We start from the raw sequence: 12,404 nt of genomic DNA on the forward strand, positions 1-12,404 counted from the left end.
TTTGCTTTTGAAGGGGATTAATTTATTTGGAGATCAACATCACGCAGGCACGCTGCTGGAGATCCAAGCGGCGCCTGACCTCGATCCCGCGCTCCGGGGAGCTCTCCTGCATTGCGCATGCTTACGTAAAGCACAGGCTTCCTCCTCTGAAACACAGCCACGCTAAAGCAGGGTGGTGCCCCCCAAAGCCAGTGTTTCCAGCTGTTCTCTTGGAAAACGAACTCGTCTGGAGTTCCTGGGTTGCTGTCCAAAATCCTCGTCCTATAAAAACGTATCGGTGGTGGTGCCCAGAGGGGGCCCGCGGCGGCGGCCGCGCTCCCGTTCAGCAGAAGTCCAGCTGCCCCGACGTCGCGTAGTAGCCGGAGGCGTCCGTGGAGAACCTCTGGGAGAGCCGAACCGCGTCCAGCTGCACCTCGCCGAAGTAGAAGTGCTCGAAGAGCTGAAGGAGAGGAGAAAAAAACGTTTCGGTAGCTCCGAGAGAAACGCAGCCTGCGGCCGCTCCACCAACCACGAGCTGCTCCTGCAGAAAGCCCCTGCTCGCTGACTGACCTTTAACAAAACTGCTCTTCAAGACTTCCACCCCTAGGGACTGCATTTGGCCGCTAACGCCATCGACGTACGAAACGAACTCCCCTTTTTGAGCAGCAGCTGCTCAGCCCTTCCCCGCGGAGAGCCCTGTTCACCGTCCCAGAGGCCGACCTGGGGCACGCCGCGGTCGCAGAGCGAGGCCGGGGTGTTTTTCCCCCGATCCAGGCCACGGATTAGGGCGACGGCTCAGCCCTCATTCAAAGTAGCAGGCTGGAGGGGAAGGATCTCTCCCCGCCAGCGCCGACCCCCCCTGCTCAACAAATCCTCCTTTGTTCGGCGGGGGCCGGAGCGCAAGTTAAGGAAAGCGAGGCGGTGCTCGGGCCTGACGGCGTGCCTCTGCCGATAATCCCATCGGCGGGGCCAACCAGAAAAACGGCATCCGAGCCGGGGAAGTTCAGCAGCATTGCCGGAAGGGCACCTGGGTGAAACGCTCTTCCTCTTCCACTAGGACTCAAGAAAGGGCTCTGGCTGGGAGCATCCGTCCTGCCTCAGGAGGAGCTTCTGTCTCCCTAGGAGCGGAGCGGATAATTTCCAGACTGTTTAAGGCGAGGGCTACCAACACCAATGGCTAGCAAAAGCCAACGCATTAATTAAATTACGGCCCCTGGAGGCAGCGGTGCACCAGTTCCTACCTACTGATCACAAACCCAGAGCACGAGCACCTGGAGGACGCGGGTTTCTCGGTGCCGGAGGGTTCGGCCACGGCCCAGGACGGGGGGCTGCTGGAAAGAAGTTATTCCAGGGGAGCGTCTCCGCCAGGGAGCGGAGGAAAAGAGGAGCCACGACTGCCACCATGCAAACTCCATTTGGCCCGATTAAAGATTTATACAATTAAAGATTAATCGTGTTCCCAAAAGCCTGCGTGCTTCTTGTTAGAGGACTTGGGATAAAACGCCTCATTAATAAGAGATGGTAGGGAGGAGGCTGCTCTCCCCTCTCTTCTCCTTTGTGCAGGGCTGAGAAGGGCTGAGACGACTTCCCCGCGGCCAGCCAGGGAGACAAACCTTCCCCCTGCTCCCCTCGCCGCCGGCACGTCGGCTGGGAAAGGCCAGCACCAGGTCCCCGACGGCACCGCCCGGGTCACGGCCTCTCCATGTGCACGCTGCAGGGAGCGAAGCAGAGCCCTCGGAGCAAAGCACTTTGCAGTCCCTTGGCTTCTTCTTCCTTATAAAAAAAAATCCACCGCCTCTCATGTGTCCGAGCGTGCGCTTGTTTCCCGGTGAGAACACCGCTAGGACTATTGATTTTTGGTAATGTAGCTGTTCTCTCTGAGAGTAAACATGCTACGAGATTTAAAGGACAGCCACAGCCTTTTTTTTTTTCCCCCTCTGCTCTCGTTTCGAGCCAGCTTCTCGCTGATGCTTCTCCGCTCCCTTCGGCAACCGGCCGCCGTGCGTGAGGCTCAAGGCCAAGATCCACCTTGGGCAATCGGGAAGGAGGCCCTCGAACGGCATCCTCGGAGCCTCCCGCGCCTTCCCGACAAGCAGCCACCCCGCGTTCGTCCCCAGGGGCTTGGGAAGAGATTTCCGAGGGCTGAGCCTCTGCTTCTGACTTCCACTTCTATTTATCCTGGGGAGAAGCCAAGCGGAGCCGAGGAAGATATTTATATCTCCCACCACGGAAACGCTCTGCTTTCGGAGGAGGCCGATGAGGTGCCTCCTGGATGAGCATCTCTGCTTTTTTTTTTTTCCCCCTCTCCCCCTGGAAAAGGAGATAAGTGGAGGTCGTCACAATTCTCACACATGCTCACACAGAGAACAATCGCCCTCCCGGACGCGCTACCCCAGGCAGCCAAACCCCCTGCTGCCCCCCCCCCAGGATGAAACCCAACCGGGCCACGCGTCGAGAGCCGGGCAGCTTGTTCAAGGAACGGGCTCTTTCCCGTTCTATTTTCACTTCCAGAGCATCTCCTCTGAAGCAGTTTGGTGCCAGAAGTACCTGATCCCTGTATGATTCACTCCGGCCACCGCCACGCCAACCATCAGCTGCCAGGGGTTTAATTATGCCTGGAAGCTCGCCAGCCCTAATGCACACGGCGGCGGGTGGGAAGGGCAGGTGGGCAGGCGCTAGCCCCGGCCAAATCAGGGAGCGCGTCCCTGCCACGGCTGTTTAAAGGACCGCTGGCCCAGCACCCCGGTTCCTCGGCTAGTGCACGGGTGTTACGGGGCGAAGACACGGCGCGGAGCCGCGAGGAGAGGGCCGGGACGGGCAGGGATCCTTCCCCTGGCTTTGGCTTTCAGCCTCCTGCAGGTTGGGAGAGGTGGCAGCAGAGGCCCTTTTAGCTATCCTGGGCGCGTGTTTCTGCGCTTTGATTTCCCCCAGACAGGGTCAATGCCACCTAAACGCCACCGAGCCTTGGGTCCGTAAGCAAATGCCACCCCGCGGGTCTTTCGCATGTCCTTTACGCGGCAATCACACGGTGACCAGCTCAGAAAGGACCCACGCTGGCATTTCACCTTCCCGGCCCGCCTTCCTCCAGGTAAAGCTGTCTGGGGCCAGGTGCAGGCCTTTTGTTCATCTTGCCCCCCTCCAGGGCCTGCTCCTCGGGGCGCACCGTCGCGCCGCTCCTGGCGTGCTGCAGAAGCTTTGCTTCAGCTCAGGGCTTTGGGTCCTTGCCCCTCCTCGCCGCAAACTCCATGAAAATTCATGCGCTTGAGGAAATCAAACCCTGGTTGCTATGGTGAAAGGCGTTCTGCAAACTCAGAAACAAATACAAGTGGGACGTTTGGAGGTTACTGGATCCTTGCACATCTTTCAGACAAGAATAAAATGAAAAAAAAAAAAAACCAAACCACCACAAACCCACACGCTCGCGCGTTAAGGGCTCCGCTAACTTCCCCGCCCCAGACGCGAGGGATTCGCAGTGCAACCTCTCCAAGGAGATCGATGATCAGCCGCCGCGTGTCTCCACGGCAGCCTCGGCCCCACGGCGCCCAGCGCTCCCCGTTACAGCACACGCAGCGACGGTTCTTCAGAGCCGGCCTTTGGCTTTGCTGCAGTGGTGCCGGGAGGCTGGCGGGGCGTGCGGGGACGCTGGGACGAGGAGCTCCGTCAATGTGACCTCCCGGTTCTGCTCACAAAGCCACCGAGAGGAGGAGCCGGGCCACGGAGCCAGTCAATTAATTCAGACAGACCCGGGAAATTATCCGGCAGAAGGGTCAGGGCACCTTTGGGATGAACTGCCTCCTTTGACTAATCGATGCGTTCTTTCTCTCTTTTCCCCCTGCGCTAAATGCGCTGGGCCTCCATCTCTATTAAGGAGCCGCCGTAATTCAAGCCCTGCCAGCTCCAGGGAGAGAAAAACAAATGTCCTTGAAGATCAGGAAGGTGACGCTGCCTCAGCTGGCAGCCATCTCGGGGGAGCTCGGGGGCGCCAGGCGGAGGCACCCCCAGCCCAGCTCCACAACGCCGCGAGGACGGGCCGAGGGGAGCCAGGAGCTTCCCCAGCCTCTCGGCGAGCCCCCCCTCGCCCAGCCCTCCCAGCGCCGGCACAGAGAGGTGCTGAGCACCTCCACAAAGAGAAGCTGCTCTCCCATGCTGGAAGGTCACCGAGAGGATCCGCGCACGGCAGCCTTTCGTTTCGGCTTTTGGCTCCTTTGGGGAACCCTCGGCGAGGAAAGCGCTGCCTCATTCCCGAGGCTGCACCGCGGGCTCTTACTCGGGCTCTTCTCAGCCCGGTGGGTTTCGGTTTGGTATTTGGAGCTCCAAACTTTCCGAGCGGCCACCTCCGGGTGTGTGCCCGCTCCAGTTCTCAGCCCTGCGTTGGATTTACGCTCTCAGCACCTCGCTGAGGAGAACTGGGCACTCCTGATCTCACCCAGCGTGGGGTCTTCGGCCCTTTGATTTCACCTCTGCTTAAAAATACAACGGGAGAAGACTGTCTGCTTAAATTCACCAACAAAAGCTGCACAGAAGAGGTAGCGGGGGCTTCAGAACACAGTCAGCGCTCCTCATCTGCAAGGGGAATTGGCGAGGGTGGCTCTGCACAGGGGCAGGAGTTACTTTCTTTAACGCTTGTTGGGTTTCGGGCATTTCAAGCCTCTTTCCTCGCTCAAAACTCGCTTACCTCTTGTCTGAACGGGGCAAAGGCCGCCCCAGGCTCCTCAGACCTTGAGTTAAGAATCATTCGGTTCAAACCCAGTGAGGGCTGAGATGTTTTCCTCCCCACCCTAAGCCTTCCCTTCCTTCCGAAGCAGGATGGAAAATTTTTGGCCGGGCTGCGCCTCCACGTTCCTTTCCATTTTTTATTTATTCGCCACAGCCTTGGCGTTTTCGCGAAGGGAAATAAATAAAAGCGGGCGAGTAAATAATAAATAAAAGCCCGGAGGCGGCCAAGCCTCGTCTCCGGAGATGCACGCAGCTGCCCCAGCCGCCTCGGTGCCAGGGCCGTGCCGCTCGGCCAGCTGCGACGCCGGGCACGCGGCCACCCTCGGGGACAGAGGAGGAGGAAGAGGAGGAGGAGGAAGCAACGCGGAGGGGCTGCCAAGCCCAATCTTCCTCGCTCGGGGAAGGAGCTGCCCCCTCCCTCTGCTCGCCAGGGGATGTTTTGCTTTGCTCCCGAGCGGAGCGGGAGTTTGGGACGTGACTGGGATGCTCAAAGGACCCAGCAGCTGGCCACCCTAAAAGGAAGAGGTATTGCTGCGTCTGGAGCGCTTCGTAAAGCGTCCCCGCTCCGCGGGACGAGGCAGGCACGGAGGCAGAGCGTCTGGCGCTCCCACGGGAGGCACAAATCACTCGCAGGCTTCCCTTGGGCTTTCTGCACCAGCGAGCCCGAGGAGCCTTCTTCACGGCTGTTGTTCGAGCCAGAAGCCATTTGGGCTCCCCAGCGCAGCTCGTCCTCCAGGATCTATTTTCTGAGCGGTGTGGGAAGGCGCCGGCCCGCACAGCCATTTCTTAGCACAAACAGGAGTGGACGGATAACTCCGCGGCACGGGTCGAACAAAGGCTTCTCAAATACAATTCCCATCAGGGCTGCTGAAAGCAAAAGACCAGCTGGGGCCTGGGGTAACGCCGGCACGCCACCAGCCAACACGTGCCCGCGGCAGCTCAGATCCTGCGGCAGGAGCTAACGAAGGGCGAGCTCCCCGACCGGGGGATAAATGCCGCGGGTCCGAGGGGGCTGGGAGGGAGCCGGCGCATCCCTGCAAGGTCACGCTCGAACGCTTCGGTGGCTGGGCTCGGCTGGTGAGCAGCCTGGAGCTATTTATGACTCACGTCATTAATGAATGCCAACGGGCCTTCTGCTGCAGGCACGTGGGAGGCCGAGGGGAAAGACGAAGCGAGCAGGTTAGGCAGGAGACGCGGTGGAGGTGGGGGAGAAGGAGGACGTTCCTCGCTGCAAGGCCCGCTCCGAAGCGATTAGCAGCCGTCCAGACAGGCGGCAGCTCCTTTGGCTACCTCGGGACAGAATCAGTCAGTTTTCAGAACGCCTCAGCTCCTGTTTCAGGAATATAAGGGACAGCCACCCGCGGAGAGGCAGCCGCGTTAAGGACAGAGGCCGGCTGGATTTGACGTCCCTCTCGAGTCCGAGGGCAAATTTAACAGGCCCCAGAGAAAGGTCAGGAGGGACAAAGCGAAATGTGGGCACGCGCCTCGAAAGCTGAGTCCCTGTGGGTGCCTGGGGCTTCCAACGTGTGCCACCTTCCCTTTCTGGAGCAGGTTTTGGGGCGCTAGGAGCTAACCAAACCTCACAGGTCCCATTAAAACCCAGGGACCGCGTCCGTGGGCTCCCTGCTTCACGCAGTGCTGCAGCCTCGCCCCGGGCGCGCAGCGTGATGCTGAGTCATGACACGGCGCTGGCACAGACAATGAGAGCTTAACCCAGTTCTGTCCCTCTGCCTGTCCTCCGCGCAGGGGAAATCAATCAGCCCCACTCCCTGCCTTCACCTCTCCATCCAGCGCCTCGTGCATTAGGCAGGAGATCTGCGAGCACAAACAGAGCAGAGCTTTTCTGTCCCCTGATGCCCCGACGTCCTCCCGAGCTGTCCATCCCCCACCCAGCCTCTCCGGTGTCGCTGCCAGTTTGTGGCCAGGACACCCAGCGGTTCCCACATGTCGTGCCTCGTCCCGTCTCCCTCTCATCACAGCCGCCTGCAACAAATCCCCTCACCCAAGAGAGGCTCGGGTTGCCTTGCAAGCCGGTGCTGCTTTCCATTTTTGCTCCTTGCCTTTTTCTCTCTGGATACTCGCAGGGGCCAAGCACCGCAGCATCAGCCTGACGCTGCCAGCTGGAAGAGCGGCAGAGGCTGCCTGCGGGCTCAGCCCAGGCTGCAGCCTGCTCCTCTCCAAGCAAATCGATAGCAGAGATTAATAAATAAATAAATAAATAAAAGAGCATGCGAAATGGCAGTCGGATTTTTTAGCAGCATAAATACGAGCGGGTAGAACAAGAGCAACTCAGTGCTCCTTTCTGGTGGGCTGCAAATCGACACGAGCCCGAGTCTCCCGGGTAAAACACGAGCGGAGTGAACGACAACACAAACACCCACTTAGCATTCGTGCTACACACTCCTGATCCGAGCCTCGCCAGCTTTGAGAACGCTTCTGTTAGATGCTGTAATGCTCCCAGTCATGAGTGATCTAGATCGTTTATTTTCTAAACAGATCAATCCCCCCGGGAGATCCCATACGCCTAAGACAAAAGCAGCCTCCAAGAGGTGTTTCAGCCTCTTTTGGCTGGACAATATCCACAGCTGGCGCCGTTCCCCTCCCTGTTTCATACTGACCTTGAGGATATTTCGGCCGTTAAAGGACTCCCGTTCCTTGAAGGATGATTTAGCAGCCGTGGCGGCGGTGCGCTCTTCAGCTGGGAAGGGAAAAGCCACCACCAGAATGAGGCTCAGATGGGAGAACTGCGTGTGCTGTACTTCGCCCCCCACTCTTCTCCTCCCCAAAGCCAGCTGCCAGCTAATAAGCCCTCCTTGCCCGGTTCTTCGTGGGAAAACACTTTGATTTTAAGGAGAACAAGGCTGAATAAGGCAGGGATCGGTGCCCCTGTCAGGAACACCTGGAGGAAAACCCTAAATCGTAGCTACTGCGGGGTCACTCTGTGGGGCTGGTGGCTTTTCACTGATGCTCGGGGCCCAAAGAATCGGTCTTGTCAGGGTTTCTGCTGGCAGAGCACGCTTAGCTGACCTCGGCAGCGGGCAGCCCCAAAGCTGTGACAGGCTCCCCGCTCTTATCGCTGTCCGTGCCGAGACTCCGAGGCAGCAACTGGAGAACGCTCAACGCTGCGCGAAGCTCGGCGTGCCAGAGAAAGCTAGGAAAAGCTCTCCTGCGGTGCTGATAAGGCTTGCGAGCTGCCCAGCAGCGCCGGGGGCACGTGCGTGGCTGCACATGAGAACAGGGCTGTAGCAGGCCGCCCCTCCCCGAAGGCAGTGCTGCGATCCGAGCCGTGCTGCAGGCTGCCCGAGCAGACAAGCTTTTGGCAGAGGCGCCAGACACCAGCTGCTCAGCAGCAGCTCGTATTCAGCCTCGTCTGAACCTGATTTAACGGGAAAGACACGGGGATCAGGTTCCTGAACGGGCCGGCGATCTTTAACTCGCCCCAAAAGAAGCACGTTTCCATCTTGTTTAGGGGTCAGCAGAGCACATCAAGTTGGTACAGGATTTCAGCTTAATGCTGGGGCACGGGGAGCCCAAGACCTCACAAGGTATTTAAACGTGTTCCTTTCTGGTCCAGAGCCTGGGAGTGCTACTGGGCGGTAGGGACCTGGAAGCTAAGGCAAAGAGCCTTTGAAAAGATCCAGGAAGCACTCAGAGCATGCCTGCCTCCTCCAGCCGGCTGCTTCTTCATTTTGTCCCAGGTTTCATTTGGCAACGTTCCCCCCCCCTGGAATCTCAGGTCCGAGTTTCAGGGGGGAAAAAAATCCCAACATTACTAAAAACTGAAAACGCGACAGGCGTAAAAGCCGACAGTTACTGACCAAAGCACTCCCCGTGCAGCAGCACGACGTGAAATGCATTTACCAGCAAAGAAGAAGGATACCCACCACCTGGATCTTTCCTGAAGAGCGTGTTCATGACCGTGGCGTGCAGTTTCACCCTATCCCACTCTTTAAGCATCAGGCCGGAGGCCACAAAGCGCTCCACCAGCTGATCGGCGATCGCCTGCAACCTGGGAAGGCAAAAAGAGCACAGAGCAACGTGAAGGAAGGAGGAACTCCCGTGTTGGCAGCTGTTTGCTTCTCTGCCAGCGTGAAATTCCTCTGCATGCGCTCAGGAAAAGGGAGCAGGGGGAGCTAACAGAGCCACCGGGACTCAGCTCTCCTGCAGGAAGCCCTGGCTGTTTGTGATGCGGTCGGAACGTGGAGGACACATCTGCCTTGAACACCGCTCACTCTGCTTGCACACGCCGACACCGAGGGAGCCCCGGGGCTGCTCGGGCCCCGGGGGAGCTCTCGGTGCAGGGACTGGGACCTGTGCAGAGCTCCAGGCTGGAGCTCGGACCCCGTCTGCCCCAGAGAGCCAAGCTCCACTTCTGGAAGAGCCCAGACCGCGGTGACAGAAGGTGCAAACCCAGACAAGGCACCCTGGGGAACGCTCCGACCCCCAGACTCCTGAACAAGCAGAACCCGAGGACTTGCTGCCACTGGCGGGACTTCGTGGGGAGGCAGAGCCCGGGGCTGCCGCCTCCTGCACGGCCCCTCGTGGGCTGCCAGCAGCCACGTGACGGTCCCGGGGCTCTCCAAGGTCCGATTGCCATGGTTTTGTGCTGCTTTCTGGCTTTACATGGCTGGTTTTTAAAATTAGCAATGACAAAGATTAAATGAATACCATTACGGACAATCCTAAAACAAATTAGCAGAGAATAGCTCAAGTGAAAATGGTGCTTTATTCCATTATAAAGTTAATCAAGGAAATAAACCAAATTAGAATGAATTATAACGGAAATTATTTGCCATGTGGGAGGCATCAGAGCATGATCTCTCCCTCAGACTGAGCCATTACATGTGCGGAAGGGCTCGCCAACCTCTAACGCTGGCTGCGGTTATGCAAACTCAGTCGGGCAAATCCCATCTCCTGCGTTATAGCCTAAGCCGATCAGGATCAGCCACAGCTCAGGAAGGAACCCCACGCCGGGAGCCACGCCGAGCGAGCAGGACGCCTCGCATGAGCCAGGGAGGCACGCAGCTCCCACGGGCTGCAGCAGAGCCGCAGCCAGCAGGACGAAGCACGTGGCTGCCGCTCTCCCCCCCGGATCGGCCCTGCAGCTGAGGAGCTGCTTTCAGCCAGCTTTGCCCGTTTCCCCGAGCAAAACCCCAGCTAACATCCTCGCTTCGGGCCCTCCTTGGGCTCTGCAGGACTTCTCTCCAGCCACAGCCTTCTTTCCAGAAGCGCAAGCGGACTCGCAAGCACTGCACCTCTCAGGTGGTCCACAACTTGGACACCCGGGAGAAACGGAGCCCCACAGCTCAGCTCTGACACGTCAAGTGCTTCCTACAACAGACTGACCGAAGGGAATTCGGGTTATGCAGCATCTGCCTCTGCCTCACCTTTCTGAGTGCTTCTTCCCCGTTTCTCCCTGTATTTCTCTTCTCTCTCCTGGCTGATGATTGTCCCGGTTCTCCACCCCCCCCAGTCTGTTTTACCTCACCTCTTTCAGGGTAGGACAGGCTTCAAAGCGGAAGAGTTGAGAAGAGGAAGAGAGCACTTCAATTCCTACTGCCTCCCAGCAGTTGTTACGCCTTCATTTTCCCACCCGTTTGCTTATCCCTCTTCCGATCTCTTTCTTCAGCAGAGCCTCCGAAGCGTGGTTTTCCCCACGGGGTTTTAAGCAGGGACCCCCCCATCTTCTTTCCCTGGGGGAAAGGAGATGCCAGAACGCCTCCCTTCTGCCCTGAGCAGGTCCCTGCCCACAGCCTGCTAGCTCCTGCTGTCCTCTAGCAAGGGGGTCAGACACCAAAAGGGAAGCACTGCCCAAAAGGGAAGCACTGCCAGGAAAAAAAAAAGGCTAGAGCTCCGAAAGAGCAGGATAAAGCTCTCCTGGCTACTCCTCCGCCTCCTTCCCCACCCACCTCACAAGCTCTTGATGGCTCTTACATTTTCCCCAGCTGCTGAGGAAGCATTAAGGGAAAAGGTGGTGCTGCTGCTGGTGATGCACTCGTCGAAAACGGGCTGGAGGAAGGTTGTCCAGTCACCACCAGGCCCGGGAAGGAGCGTGGAGCCTTCTGCTAACGTCACCAGCATGCACTGACACCAGCCAGGCTCAAGATTCCCCCCCAGCAGCTCAGAGCACAGATGTTTCACACCCGGTGCGCGTTTCAGGCTAGACAGAGATACAGACACCGACTCCGTAACCAAGCCACGCTTTTCTAGGGACCTCCTGGTGCAGCTGGGTTGGGAGAATCACGAAGTGCTGCGGAGTAAGTCAGGCCGCCCAGATGAATCGGGTTTGTGCGCCGGGAGCCAGGCGGCAGAGGCCGAGCTGTCCCGCCTTCCAAGTCAGACAACATCATCTCAGCCGCACCGCCAGCGAGCGACTCGACGAGCAGACACACCACTGCCTGGACCGGTTTGCGAAGCACAAAGGACTTCGTCTTCCCCACTGCCGGCCCCGGGGCCGCCGGCAGCACCCAGCGACTCCAGCCAGTGCAGGGATCCTCGGGCACGGCCCGCACGGTGAGGACGGGAAGAAAGGAGTGGGGGGGGACTGGGACTCACCTGTCCGAGCCGTCCTTCATGTGGACCTTCGCGTAGAGGACGTCCGTCATGGCAGGGTCATCGTTCATGTACTCCACCCCGGCCACCTCCACAGCCAGGGGTCTGCCTCCGGTGATCCGGCTAGAACGGGAGAAGTCCCTTGTGTTAAAGAGCAAGACATCACAGCTGCTTTGGAAATACAAGGTGTAGTACTCCTCTCACACCCTAAATATATCGATGCTTACTAAGGGGACGGGAAAAATCTCATTTATTGCTACTGTTAAGCACAGCTTTGAGGTTACGTGGGGCACGCAGCCCGTACGGGGCGGTGAACTCACTGCAGAGCTCTTTCCTTTCCCATGTGAATGTCGTTTGCACTGGGGTGGGGAAGCGAGCCAACAGAACAAAACCCACAGAAGAAGGCTGCCTAATTTCAAGAGCTGAAAAAGCTGCAGCTGCTGTTGTCTCGTCATCTCAAGAAACACCATAAAAACACTGAAATTCATACATTCACTGTTTCAGGCACGAGGTAAGCCAACCTGTCGGTATTCACAGGCCACCTCAGAGCTATTTGTACAAAACCCGTCAGCGCTCAAATGGCAAAACTCATCCCAGAGAAGCTCCCGCCTTCCCTGAGAAGAGTTATCGTGACACCAAGCCTGCAGTTCACTGATTTTCGCACCCCAAGCAGAATGCAGCTCCAAGCACGTTTCAACGTCCACTTACAAACGCTGGAAGGGAACAGAGCCGCTTTCAAACCATCTCCAGCCCCTCTTGCGGGGAGGCGAAACCCAAAAAGCGGTGCGAGAGGCCCTCCCGCACCTGCAAGCGCGCCGTGCAGCCGAGCTGCTTCCAAAATCACGCCGCCTCCTTGCCTCCGCCACCCGAGCAGCGCGGGGAGGCAGGCGCCGCAGCGAGAGCTCCGCCGCTGCCTCGTTTCCTGTGAGGTCTCGCGGAGCACCCAGGCAGGCAGGAGAAATAAACACGAGTTAATGGCACGGGCGTGACTTTGCTCTAACCTTGCTCGCTGCCGTGCAGCCCGCCCCGGCGCGCAGCGGTGAGGTTCTGTGTAAAAGCCTCCCAGGTGGGACAGGGGAGCGTGATCTCCTCCTGCGGTTTGTTTTCTGGGAGGAGAGCAGCCCGCGTGCGGTCGTGCACGTGAGCCTACGAGCACC

The 12,404-nt window shown here is 58.5% G+C and overlaps 1 protein-coding gene across 2 annotated transcripts in view; it reads right to left on the minus strand.

Moving 5' to 3' along the window:
• The window catches only part of LOC118160188 (activating signal cointegrator 1 complex subunit 1-like), a 21,516-nt gene continuing 9,112 nt past the window's right edge, over window positions 1-12,404 (minus strand). For both annotated transcript variants that reach the window (XM_035314721.1, XM_035314720.1), the window contains exons 7-10: window positions 11,251-11,370; window positions 8,580-8,704; window positions 7,314-7,393; window positions 1-439 (exon numbers count right to left, since the gene is read on the minus strand). In XM_035314721.1, coding sequence (XP_035170612.1) covers window positions 323-439; window positions 7,314-7,393; window positions 8,580-8,704; window positions 11,251-11,370 — 442 coding nt within the window. In that variant the 3' untranslated portion in view covers window positions 1-322. The remainder of the gene's footprint in view (window positions 440-7,313; window positions 7,394-8,579; window positions 8,705-11,250; window positions 11,371-12,404) is intronic.

The sequence above is a fragment of the Oxyura jamaicensis genome, unplaced genomic scaffold, assembly GCF_011077185.1.
Source record: "Oxyura jamaicensis isolate SHBP4307 breed ruddy duck unplaced genomic scaffold, BPBGC_Ojam_1.0 oxyUn_random_OJ106627, whole genome shotgun sequence".
NCBI lineage: Eukaryota > Metazoa > Chordata > Aves > Anseriformes > Anatidae > Oxyura > Oxyura jamaicensis.